The sequence below is a fragment of the Petaurus breviceps genome, unplaced genomic scaffold (assembly GCF_028583685.1).
Source record: "Petaurus breviceps papuanus isolate PSGF00001 unplaced genomic scaffold, PetGlider_PUasm1.0 177, whole genome shotgun sequence".
Lineage (NCBI taxonomy): Eukaryota > Metazoa > Chordata > Mammalia > Diprotodontia > Petauridae > Petaurus > Petaurus breviceps.
In genome coordinates this window covers 2,815,614-2,828,481 of record NW_027185776.1, presented here as the reverse complement: position 1 = coordinate 2,828,481, position 12,868 = coordinate 2,815,614, and the positions used below count along the sequence as shown (strand labels likewise).

General features: G+C 39.8%; 1 protein-coding gene across 1 annotated transcript in view; it reads right to left on the bottom strand.

Moving 5' to 3' along the window:
• Positions 1–7,366: 7,366 nt before the first annotated feature.
• Positions 7,367–12,868, bottom strand: part of DGLUCY (D-glutamate cyclase) — a 39,376-nt gene continuing 33,874 nt past the window's right edge. The window contains exon 6 of the mRNA XM_069086061.1: positions 7,367–11,931. Coding sequence (XP_068942162.1) covers positions 11,788–11,931 — 144 coding nt within the window. The 3' untranslated portion in view covers positions 7,367–11,787. The remainder of the gene's footprint in view (positions 11,932–12,868) is intronic.

Here is a 12,868-nt window from a genome sequence, read left to right as displayed (position 1 = left end):
GTATTTGGACTAATGTTGCTTGCAAATAAACAAGTGAAATGAAGGCTTGCATTGTTATTATTTGTATATTTGCCTTATTGTGCCTGCTAACCTAAACAGTTTTTATCTTTGTATCTCCCCCCAGCACCTGGTACAACACAGTGCAGTCTTAATAATGTTTGTTGAATGAATGGATATAATCTGGGAAAGATGGGCTTCTGTTTCCATGTGCCTAATTTATAGAATGTGATTTGTATGTAATCAGGGCTTCATAGATTGCTATTCTAAAGGAATGTAAACTCCTTGAGAGCTTGTCTTTTCTGGGCACATAGTGGGTGCTTAATAAACACTTGCTAGATCATTTATTGATTGATCTTCCTAAAGCTCAAGTCTGACCATGCCACTAACCCCACCACCTCATTCAGTCAACTCCAGTGACTTCCTATCATCTTCAGAATCAAATATAAAATCCTCTTTCTAGTGCCCAAAGCCCTTGTCACCTGGCACCCTCTTACTTTCCAATCTTTGTATCTTCTTCACTCCCACACTTTCTGCTGTCTAGTGACATTGGACTCCTTGCTGTTCCTCCCACAACGTTCTCCATCTCCCAACTGCAGGCCTTTTCAGTGGCTGACCAAGTGAATGGACCTGACAACTCACAAAAAGCTGGTGTGTATCCTTCTGGTGAGAGATGTCTCTCCTTCAACCCAAGATGGTTGGAAGAACCACTGTGAGTATGGGGGGGGGCAGGTTGGGACAGAATCATTGACCTCCATAGAAGCCATTCAAGAACCTCCAACACCTGACTCCTTCCTACATTTTTAGTTTAATTTCCCATTGTAAACTAGACTAACTTCTGCATTTCCCTTCCCCCTACTTCTTTTTTTTTTGGAAGGGGGAAGGCAAGGCAATTGGGGTTGTGACTTGCCCAAGGTCACACAGCTAGTAAGTGTGTCAAGTGTCTGAGGCCAGATTTGAACTCAGTCCTCCTGACTCCAGGGCTGGTGCTCTATTCACTGTACCACCTAGCTGCCCCTCCCCCCCCACTTCTTATTCCACCTTGACTTTCATCCTCACTTTATATAGGATAAGAGGTAAAGACTGGACCTCAGATCCCTTTAGAATAGGGAATTCCAGGTAAGGGAACATTCAGATTGGCATCTGCCTGGCAATTTATAGTCTTAAATCATGGGCAATATACATTACTGAAATAAATCATGACCTCCTGCCAAATGGGTCCACTATAAATTAATGTTATTTAACCTTGACCAGAGGGGCAGTATAGTGTAGTGGGTAGGTATCCAGTCTCAGAACCAAGAATACCAGAGTTTAAGTCCCTCTTCTGATACCTGTTTGCTGCATGACACTGGACGAATCATTCAGTGCTCTGGGACAGTGCTTCTTAAACTGGGTTGCAGCCCCATAGGGAGTCACAAAAAATGGCAACAGTAAAAAGGTTTCTTAACTCACAATAACCAAAAATTTATTAAAAATTAAACAAGTGATGAATCGAAGGTGTTTTCTGGCAGCCTTGGTTCTGAACACTTTGTACTGCACATGCCATCAGGCTACACAATGCCAATGAAAGCTGCCAAAACTTGACACTGAAACATGCAAAGGGGTCAGGAGTGGGAAAAGTTTAAGAAACCCTGATCTAGGAAAATAAGTTGTAAAAAAGGTGCCAATTTGAATTGGTAGAGGGAGTTCTCTCACCAGGGAGTTCTAAATATTAGTAAAATCATAGGCACAAAAACTGTCCCTGACCTCAAATAAACACCCACGACTGGATGGCAATCTTTTCATTCATTTCTGGTTGATTCTTGATCATACTCCCTGTGGTAGCTATTTGCAATATATCCTCTTTTCAAGTTCCCATCGCTACTCCAAACCCAACCTTGCTGCTTTACTGAGAAAATGAAGGCCATTCTTTGTGGATGGCCATTGTCCCTTCTCTCCACCTCAAATATCTCTCTAACCCCTCCTAACTTTGCTCTAATCTCAGAGGATGAGGTGACTACTCCATTTGTGTACTTATGTTCAAGCCTTTCCATTTCCCTTGGCCGATTACCCCATCTTTCTCTCTAATCCTCAGTTTTTCCCTATCCACTATCTTCTTCCCAGTCACCTAAAAAAAGCTTATGTTTCTACAATCCCTAATGAGGTCTTCCCTTCATTCTTCCCTCCCTTCAGTGTGCTATATTTCTCATCTTTCACCGAAAAACTACACTGGTAAAATATAGTTGCTACTCATTGTTTAAACTTTGTTTTTGTTCAGTTGCTCAGTTATGTCTGACTCTTCTTGATCCCATTTGGGGTTTTATTGGCAAAGATACTGCAGTGGTTTGCCATGTCCTTTTCTAGCTCATTGACAGATGAGGAAACTGAGTCAAAAAGGGTTAAGTGACTTGCCCAAGGTCACTCTGCTACTAAGTGTCTGAGACCAGATTTGAAATACGGTCTTCCTGACTCCAGTCCCAGTGCTCTTTTTACTGAGCCACCAGGCTGCCTCCCTTTACTTATTACTGACTCCTCCATCCCTTGTAGTCTTGTCTTCTGGTCCTTCCAAGCTACTGATATTGCTTTCTCTAATGATTTTTTAACTGCTAAAGTTAAGATTTTTTTTTCCATTCCTCAGCCTCCTTTTTGCAACTTCTGACACCACTGACCATTTCTTCCCTTCTGGATATTCTCTTTCCTTGGCTTCCTCAACATTGCTTTTTCCTGATTCTCCTACCTGTCTGACTCCTCCTTCTTTGTTCCTTGATCTATGTTTCATCATCAATCTCTCTAATATCTCCAAGTTCGGGTACCTCTCCCAGCTATATCCTAAGTCTCTTCTCTTCTCACTGTTCTCTGTCCCTTGGTGATCTTGTGATCTGTTGTTGTGATTTTATCAGTCCCTCTACCTAGACAACTCTCAGGTCTATACTTATGCAGTATTAATGTCTCTCCTGAACCCCAGTCCTATACCACCAACTACTCTGTGGATGTCTTTATCTGTATGTAACATTGGCACTTTAAACCTAGCATGTCCAAAAACAAACTTTATCTTTACCTCCAAAACTCATTCTTCCTACAAACTTTCCTATTTCTGCTGAGGACATTGCCATCTTCCCACTCACTTAAAGTCAAAGCCTTGGAGTCACCCTAGATTCTTGCCTCTGCCTCACGTCCCTTCCCCCTGATCCACTTAGCCATCAATCCTACTGATGTTACTTTGACACTGTCTCTCACATCTGTCTCCTTTCTATCCATATGGCCACCACCCTAGTTCAGGCACTTAATGACTATTGTCTAGATTCTCATTTTAACCTCCTAATTGGCCTCTTTGCCTTCCTTCTCCAATCTATCCTTCACACTGATACCAGATAATCTTTCTAAAATCACAATTCTGACCATGTCATTCCTCTGCTTAAAAACTATTAGTTGCTAAATTAATACCTCTAGCAAAAAATATTTAGCTCAGAATTCAAGGCCATCTACAGTTTTCTTGGAATCTACCTTTTCTGTCAATTTCAAATTACTCCCCTGTACATGTTCTACATTCCAGCCAAACTGGACTTTATCTGTTCCCTGAACTCCCCATACCATCTCCTACCTCCATGTATTTGCTTGAGTTGTGCCTAGAAAGCATATTATCCACTGTGCCACCTAACTGCCAATACATGGACTTTATGGGGTTTTCTTGGCAGAAATACTGGAGTAGCTTGCCATATCCTTCTCCAGTGTGTCCCCGTTTTCTTGATGAGGAACTAAGACAAATAGAGTTTAAATGGCTTTTCCAAGATCACATAGCTAGCAAGTGTCTGACACTGGATTTGAACTCAGGTCTTCTTGACTCCAGACCTTGCACTCTATACACTGTGTCACCTAGTGGCCCCAAATACACAGGATAAGTTGGAATTGATCAGCAGGGGGAAGGTGCTTGCATTAAGAGGGATCAGGAAAAGTTTCCTATCGAAGAATTTTAGCTGATTGAGTGCTGTATTCAGAGATGGAAGACTTGGGTTTGAAGACTGTTTCCACTATTTGCTACCTGTATAACCATAGCAAGCTAGTTAATCTCCCTGTATCTCAGTTTCCTCATCTGTAAAATGAGGAAGTTCAAGTAGATGACCTCTGAGACCCCTTTCAGATTTAAGTTAGGGAAGAGGGAATATAAAGCATCTTTTGGTAAGTAACCATCTTCCATTGGACTCTAATTCCTGTCTCTGGGGTGATCTGCTTTTCTCCCAGTCCTCCCAATCCACAAATTGGGAGGGGAATTGAGGGATTTCATGACGGCTGTCCTGGGGAGTCTATGCCAAAACAGAAGACTCAAGGAGGTCTCTACTTACTTGGCAATAGTCAGTTTAGTCTTATGAAAATCCTCCTTGCCTCTAGGGATTAGTTTTGCTTGAGTTAACATCCATTGTTAGTGGATGTTTCTACTAGGGTGGGGGCAGATATATTCTCCATGCTGGTCATGTCTGTGTTTACTGTTTGAGGTTAGCTACATCATACCAAAATGCTCATTTGGCTCCGGGCCTCTTTATTCTGGTACCTTCTCGATCCTATTTTTCCAGATAGGTTAATTGGGGGTATTAAGAATTAAAACCCACACTCTCCTTGCTCTTCTAAGCAAGGGCAGGGAGGAAAACCCATCTGGTGTGTTTTAAAGCCATTAGTGTCTGGGCTGGAATATTTGAACAGGTTCTTTCCCATTTACACATGTTCTTGCTGACCCAAATGAGCCTCATCTTTGTGCTGACACCCACTAGTGTCCAGGGTGACCCAGCAAGAATGTGAACACAGAATCTGACTTTAATGAACACAGGGAGACTAATAGCTTGTGCCTTTTACCTTAATATTTTTTCCTAGAAACTGATTCTCAAAATGAGCAACGCTGTGACATTCAGTAATGGAAATCATCTTTGAAAAAAAGACCTGGAGCGAACATTGGAATGATGACCATGTTATTTGAAGCAAACAGATCAGAAAGATGATTTGGGCAAAGCCTGTGTCTAGAAGGAATCTATGTGCAACTTGTTGACAATCACCCAGTGTGGCATAGTAAAGACTATGGGATTTGGAGTCAGGAGAGCTGGGTTTATATTACAGGGTGGTCATACTATTTGTCTAAAGGGGATGATAACATGTGCAGTAATGTCCCTTGTACTCTCTCCTTCTCCATCTTCCTTTGAGGCCCATCTCAGGCACTGCTTCCTCTATGAGGCTTTCCTTGATTCACTCTAAGCTGAAAGTCATCCTTAATTTTCTTAAATTTCTCCTGGTTCTTTGATATTTCCTTTGCATTTCTCCTTCTCTTCTGTATTATATTACAATAGCATATATTCAATGGCGATGTGGAGTGGTGGATAAAGAGTTGGCTTCAAAGCCAAGAAGACCTAGGTGAAGGGCCCACCTCTGACTCATGCTGGCTGTGACATCCTGGGCAAGTCCTTCAACCTTCTTGTTGTTCATCCTTTGTTTCTGAAGAGAACCATCACAAAGGTGATGCTTTAACTTGGGAGTGAACTGGATTTAAGCGAGGCATCAGCCTCACTCCCTCTTCTAGAGTCCTCAAATTCCAGGGGCAGGACAAAAGTCAGGATGACTGGCGATGGCCCAGGATGCAGTGGATGACCTCGGTATCTTCAATGTCTGACCAAGCTCTAAGCACTCCTTGGTGCCTGTTTCAGCTGCCTTCATGACCACTGGAACAAGTTATTCTCATCTCTCCATTCTACCGGGGGAAGAGGCCTCCCTAATTCACCAAGGGGTTTGAGGCCTGAACCTCAACCTGGTTCAGTTTAGCTCATCTTCCAAGACAGTTTTATTGGGGTGTGGCCACTGCACATGTTGCAGCTTCTTGGAGCCACAGGTGAGAGTTGGGTGAAAGGTAAACACCAAAGGTGGATGAGCAACCCTGAAAAGGGCTCAGCAAACATTCACACATGCTAGTCTTCCCTGAACACCCTCTATATTTCAATTAACTTCTTGTGTTCTAAGCCAACTCTAGATTGCAGGAACTGTGCTCTTCTACGTTGGTAGAAGGGATTTCCTCATCTGAAAGTTCCCTATAGCAATAAAATCACAAGTGTAGTTCCTATCACTATCAGCTGCCAAAGTGACTTTTCTAAAACACAGGTCCAACCATGACATCCTCCTACTCAGTAAACTCCAGTGGCTCCCTGTCACCTCAAGGGTCAAATATAGAAGAATTTGTTTGGTATTCAGAGTCCTTCATAATTTAGCCCCCTTCTGCCTTTCCAGTCTTCTCATATCTTACTCCCTAACATGTACTATTCCATCCAGTGACACTGGCCTATTGGCTACTCCATGAGCAAAACACTCCATCCCCTCAGTTTTGGGCATTTTCTTTAAGGTTTCTCCCATGCCTAGAATACTTTCCCCACCATGGGACTTCATACTCCTTCCAAGAAAGGACTGTACCATAATTTTAGTATTTATGTCTCTGGTATATGATAGACATTGAACATAATTTTAGAATTTGACTTTGTCCTGAGAGAAACATCTGTGTAATATACAATCAGTTGGATAGTGGTAATGGGAAGAATCTCAGAGGATAGTGAGATGATGCAGAAAAGCAAAGGAGGTCCATTTGACATCTTTTCTTAGGGTTCATAGAGCCATAAGATTATAGATTTAAAGCTGGAAGAGACCTTGTCTCAGAGATCTTAGAGCAATAGTGTCAAATTCAAACAGAAATGGGAGTAGAAACAAGAGCCACTAGTTCATATATAAGGATCCCTACAGGCTACATATTGTCTTAGAAAATCTCACCTGTTTATTCTTTTTTATAATTAACACATCAAAATATAAAAATCACATAGGAACTACAATTTAATCTCAGGCCATGCTCAGAAGTAGTTGGCTCCTGCTGTGTTTAATACCTCTGCCTTAGAGGATTCAGAGTTCCCTATATATTTTGGTATTATACCTTTATCAGAGAAATTGGCTTCAAAGATTTCCCCAGTTCGTTATTTACCTTCTAATTCTATCTACATTTTATGTAAACAAGATAGTCCATTTTCTCTCTAGTGATTCTCTTGCTCATTGAAGAAGCTTCTTTGCTCAGTCAAGAACTCATCTCTTATAGATTGTGAGAAGTATCCCCTTGCTTTTTCTCCTCTCACCTGTATGCACTACCTTAGTACTTCTCTGAATTCTCCACCTTGCCCCAGGAAGCTCATTACTGGGATAACTTCATCATCCTATAAGATCCCATCAGCCTTGCTACTTAAACTCATTATACCCTCTACCTCTCTTTGATTGGAGGTAGGGCCATGAACTCCAAACTTCAATTTAAGGAGACTGCTCAACCTAGACATCTCATTTTCCATTTGGTTTCACTACCTTGAGGTTTCTCCTTCATGCTCCTATGACAAGGCACCTTCCTCAACCACCAATGCACCACCCCTACCTGATTTTTCAGCTTTCTTCGGCATGTTGTCTTCCCCCACTTGATTATAAACTCCTTGAGGGCAGAATTGTCTTTCATATTTGTATCCCCAGTGTTTTGCATCATGTCTGGCACATAGTAAGTACTTAATACATGCTTATTATGACCTTCATATCTGCCATATATTATAGCTTATTGTAACTTAAGATGTGAGATACTGATCTGAACTTAATTTATTCTAGACTACTTTTCAGTTTTCCCTGTAGTTTCTGTCAAATAGTGAGTCCTTACCTCAGTAGTTCCTTGGGTTTATCAAATACTGTGTGTGCTACTATTGCTTCTGAGTCTTGCATACCTAATCTGTTCCATTAATCAAATTTTCTATTTTTTAAACCAGTTTTGATGATTACTGCTTCAGGGTGTAGTTTGAGATGTGACACTTCTAGGTCTCCTATTTTCCCACTTTTTACATTATTTCTGTTGATAGTCTTTACCTTTTGTTCCTCCATGTGATTTTCGTTATTATTTTGTTTAGTTCTATAAAATAATCCTTTGGTAGTTTGACTGGTATGTCACGAAATCTATAAATTTGCTTCAGTAGTATTGCTATTATATTAGCATGACCCAAACCATGAGCAATTAATATCTCTCCAGGTGTCTTCCTTTGTTTCTGTAGTGGGTTTTTTTTAAGCTTCATTTTAGTTTTTAGGGGTTTTTTAGTTTTGTTTATATATTTCTTATATGTGTTTTCATAAGTGCTTCATAATTTTTGAAAAACCTCTGTATTTCTCTTACAGTATAGGGTAGACTCACAAATTATAATTGTTAATAATTAAGTTAACTTTATCAGTGTAGCTAGTCAAGCAGGTGAATTTGTTCATTTTTAGATATTTTGTTATCAAAAGGCCACAACGCAACAATTAAATAATTGGCCAGGTCAGTGAGCAGAGCTTTCAGTTGGCATCATGCTTCTCTGTGGATAGATACCACATACAATGCAAAAATAAGCAAAGAAATTGTTTTAGATTTCATTCCACAGAAAGTTTTCAGTATGAATCCATTCCTCTTTCTTTATGGGATTCTAATTCATGGACAGTATCATACCTTAATTTCCTATTCATATTAATTAAATTTATTTGTGAGTTTGTAAAATGAATGGAAAGAAAAGCAATAAGCGCCATTTGGTTGGCCTGTGCAATACAGGAAGGTGAGTAATGTATGATAAAACTGCAAAGGTAGGTCAGGTTGTGAAGAGCTTTAAATATCAAATAGGAGATTTTATATTTGATCTTAGAGGTAATAGGTTGTCCCTGGAGTATATTAAGTTGGGGTTGGTGAGGAATGTAACATGGTTAACACAGTATGGAAAGAAAATAACTTTGGTAGCTGTGCAAAGGTTAGACTGGAGGGGGAAGAAACCTGAGACAGGAAGGCTTAATTAGGAGTAGTCTAATAGTCTAGGTGATAAAGTCTAACTATGGTGGAGGTGATTAGTGTAGAGGAGACAGATCTCAGAGATTTTGTTAAAACAGAAAAAAACCAAGATTTAGCAAGTGAATGGACATATGAGGATGAATACAAGTGAGGAATCAAGGATGATGCAAAAGTAGTGAACTCAATTAACTGGAAGAAACTCAGGTGACTTATCAAAAATAAGGAAGTACAGAAGAAGGGAGAGGTTGTAGAGAAAGAATTTAATGAGATCTTAAGGCAGATTTCCATGTTTGCTCATTCTGTGTGATTCACTCTGCCCCACTCAAAATGGCCTATATAGTACACGAAAGTGAGCAATGTATAATAAAACTGGAAAGGTAGGTTGGGACCAGATTGTGAAGGGTTTTGATGTCAAAGAGAAGATTTTATATTTGGTCTTGGAGGTAACAGCTTGTCACTGAAATATACTGAGTTGGGGTTAATAAGAAATGTAACATGGCCAACACAGTACCAGGGTGGTAAGGAATGTGAAATGGTCAGCACAGTACTGTGAGAAAATAACTCTAGCAGCTAGGCAGAGGACCAAAGTGGGGAGAGACTTGAGGCAGGCAGACCAACCAGCAATTAGATATTGCAGTAGTCCAGGAATGAAGAAATGAGGACCTACATTAAGGTGGTGTCAGTATCAGAGAAGATAAGAGGATGTAGAGAAATGCTACAAAGGTGAAATCAACAGGCCTTGGCAATGAATTCAAATTTGGGAAGTGACAGATAGTGGGGAGTCCATGGTGACATCTAGGTCATGAACCTAGGGGACTGCCATCAACAGTAAGAGAGAAGTTTGGAAGGGGCTTTGGAGCGGGGAAAGATAATATTAGTACAAATTATTGATTTTCAAGTATCCACCTTATAGGTTTATCTATGTCCTTAACTGTTTTCATTCTTCTTTATTTGGCTTCACTGTTCACAAGCACCCCCAACAAGAATCTGGGCAGGAGGAAGTGATGATTATCTATCGAGTCATTAGCATGGAGGGTCCCAGAAGGCTGGGATGGAGATGCAGGCTGAATACAATGGCTACAATATTGTTAGAAATCAGTGTGATTTCTCCTGTATACCAAAGTCATGTCAATATTTCTATTGGTTTAAGGAAATGTCTTATTTGACTAGACAGTGGGTCCATATAATTTTACCTTCTCAGGACCACATATTACCTTATTACTATATATGAATTTGGGTGACCTTATGTATTTTACTAGCACTTGTGCTGTTAAAATGAACTTTTCACTTCTAAAAATAACCACAGTTATTATGCCAATTTTATGAACCATTTAATTGATGTCATCAGAAAAGCTACCATCATCATTGTTATGAAGTCTATAATAAGCTGAAGCATAGATATTGCAGACCATTCCTGGAATGCATTCCCTCCTCATCTTTACCTCTCAGAAACCAGATTTCCTTCAGAGCTTAGTTCAAATGCTCCCTCCCACATGAGCCTGTCCTTGGTGCTCTTGGATACCGGTGCTTTTCCTCCCTCCATCCCATTACATCGTATACAATTTTACATAGTCTTAGAATTGCAATGCTGTCTTCCTCAACAGAATGCAAGCTTCTTGAAAACAGGGACTGTGCCATTTTTGTCTTTGTATACCTGGTACCTAGCCACAGTACTTGACATAGAGTAAGTACTTTATAAATGTTTGTTGGTTTATAGTAACTAAATTAGTTATAATTTTTTAATAAAAATCTTTTAAAAGAAATTCTCTTATCTCATTAGAGAACAGGTTTTTTAAAAATGAGGACAAAAGTAGTTCAATATATTCATTAAAACTCAATGGAAAGGCCAGCGGATTCTGGGTAAATGGAGTAGGTCAGAAAATTCCAAGCTCTCCAGATTTCTTCCACAAAAAAAGTGCCTCAGGGTGAACTATAGCAGTAAAAATAAACAAGAGTCGGCAGAACAGTGGTCCTTCTGGGAAGACCTGAGAAGATCTGAGGTTTGGACCCTGTAAAATATAAACACTTCCAGGCTAGTTCTGCTGAAAAAAAGAAGTGGCAAGCCCTGGGGCTAGCTGGATTGGAAGGTAGCCTCAGCCCCAGCCATAGGAATATTTACCTCCCCAACAGTATGGGAGTTGGTTATCTGTGCAGGAGAAAATTGAGGGAACTTCTGCTGATATGGGACTCCAGACCCAGCTGTGCTACTAAGATGTAGCCCTGGGTAGGAAGGAACAAGCACAGAAGCAGTGGGGTGGAGGTGTTCCTGGCTGTGGGTACTTACAGGAGGGCAGAGTTCTTGGTTTCAGTTCCAGCCTACAGAGAAGACCTAAGAACAGAGGGACCATTCCCCATCCCCCAGGACTAGAAATGATTAGAACAAATTGTTATTAAAAATATTAGCAGGCAAAGGAGAAAGTTACTGTGGGAATAGAGAAGACCAGGGTTCATCCTCAGAGGATACTGAAGTAAAAAGAAAGCCTCTCCTACCCCAAAGAGTAATGTCAAATGGCCACCTGCCCCAAAAGAATTCATAGAATAACTTAAAAAAAGACTTTAAAAATCAAATGAGAGAGATTGAGAAAAAAAAATAATCCAAGGTTGTTTCCACATTCACTAAACTAATCCACAAGGCATGATCATGCATGATTTTTTGACTTTTTTTGACCATCAGTAAATTTTCAAAGCTAGTCTAGAAGGAAATTGCTCCATATCTCCATTATTATGACCTCCTAGTCAAGTGGAGGTGATGAGAAGAATGCCTCCCTCCCAATCCTTTCCAGTTACCTGTGAAATTGCATTTGTCTCCGCATGTTGGATTTCTACCCACCATCTCTTACAATCTCCAAAGTCCCCTGACTTGGCACAAGAATACAGCTTGGTTACTTTAAGATGATGTGTATATATGAGGTGGGGGGAACTGGGGAAATAGAAAGGGTGATAGAGATTATATGAAGTGTATGTGTGTATTATGTGGTGGTAACATCAATCAACTCTTGGATCATTTCAGCATGAGTGCCATGGAAGGGCAGACCATCCACTTCCATCCCCACATTGCCAGTTACTCCACTCCGAACTTGGTATTGTACTAGGATTTTCATCATCTTCTCTTCCTGGAAAAAAATGGAAGGTAGAGAAATGTTTTTTTTTGAAAAAGAATTTGATAATGACCTATATTTCTATAGCATTTTAAAACTTACAAGAAATTTCCTTTATTGCAACCCTATGAGGTAGGTAGTGTAAATGTTAGCCTCATTTTACAGGTGAAGGATTATTCAATTCAGAGGAATTAAAGTATTTGTCTAAGGTCATACAACTAATAACCATCAGTTAGGACTAAAGGCAACTGAAATGCTTTTGCATGAACAAAATCAGTGCAAGCAGAGTAAAAAGAAACTATTGATAGGGAAAACAACCTTTGCATCAAATATCCCTGACAAGTGTATGACATCCAAGATTTATGCAAATATGTATGAACATATGTTTTTATATATATGGATATGTCTATATATAGAGATTCTACAACAGATTATTAAAGACTATGAACATAGTTCTCAAAATAAGAATTGAAAACTATTAACAACCATATGAATAAAATCATTGACAATAAAAGAAATGCAAGTCCAAAAAACTCTGAAGTTTCTTCTCATAAGCAGTAAACTGGCAAAGATGATAAAAGATGAGAATAATCAATACTGGAGGGGCTGAAGGAAGATAAGCATACCAATACACTATTGATGGATTTTTACTTGGTCTAACCATTCTGGAAAGCAATTTGGAACTATGCTAAAAAGACAATCTGGGTGAGAAATGATAATAGACTGAACAAATTTGATGACCATATGAATAGAGGACAGATGACAAACAGGGGAGATGTTGTGGAGGTAGAAATGAGGCGTGACAAGTTATTAGATATGAGAGTTTAGGGAAAATGTAAAGTTGAACATTACTGCTAAGGTTATGATGATGGTACCCCCTGACAGAAAACAGGGAAGTTAGGATGGTTCTGGGAGGACAGATGATGAAGGGGACCATATATCCAAGATATTA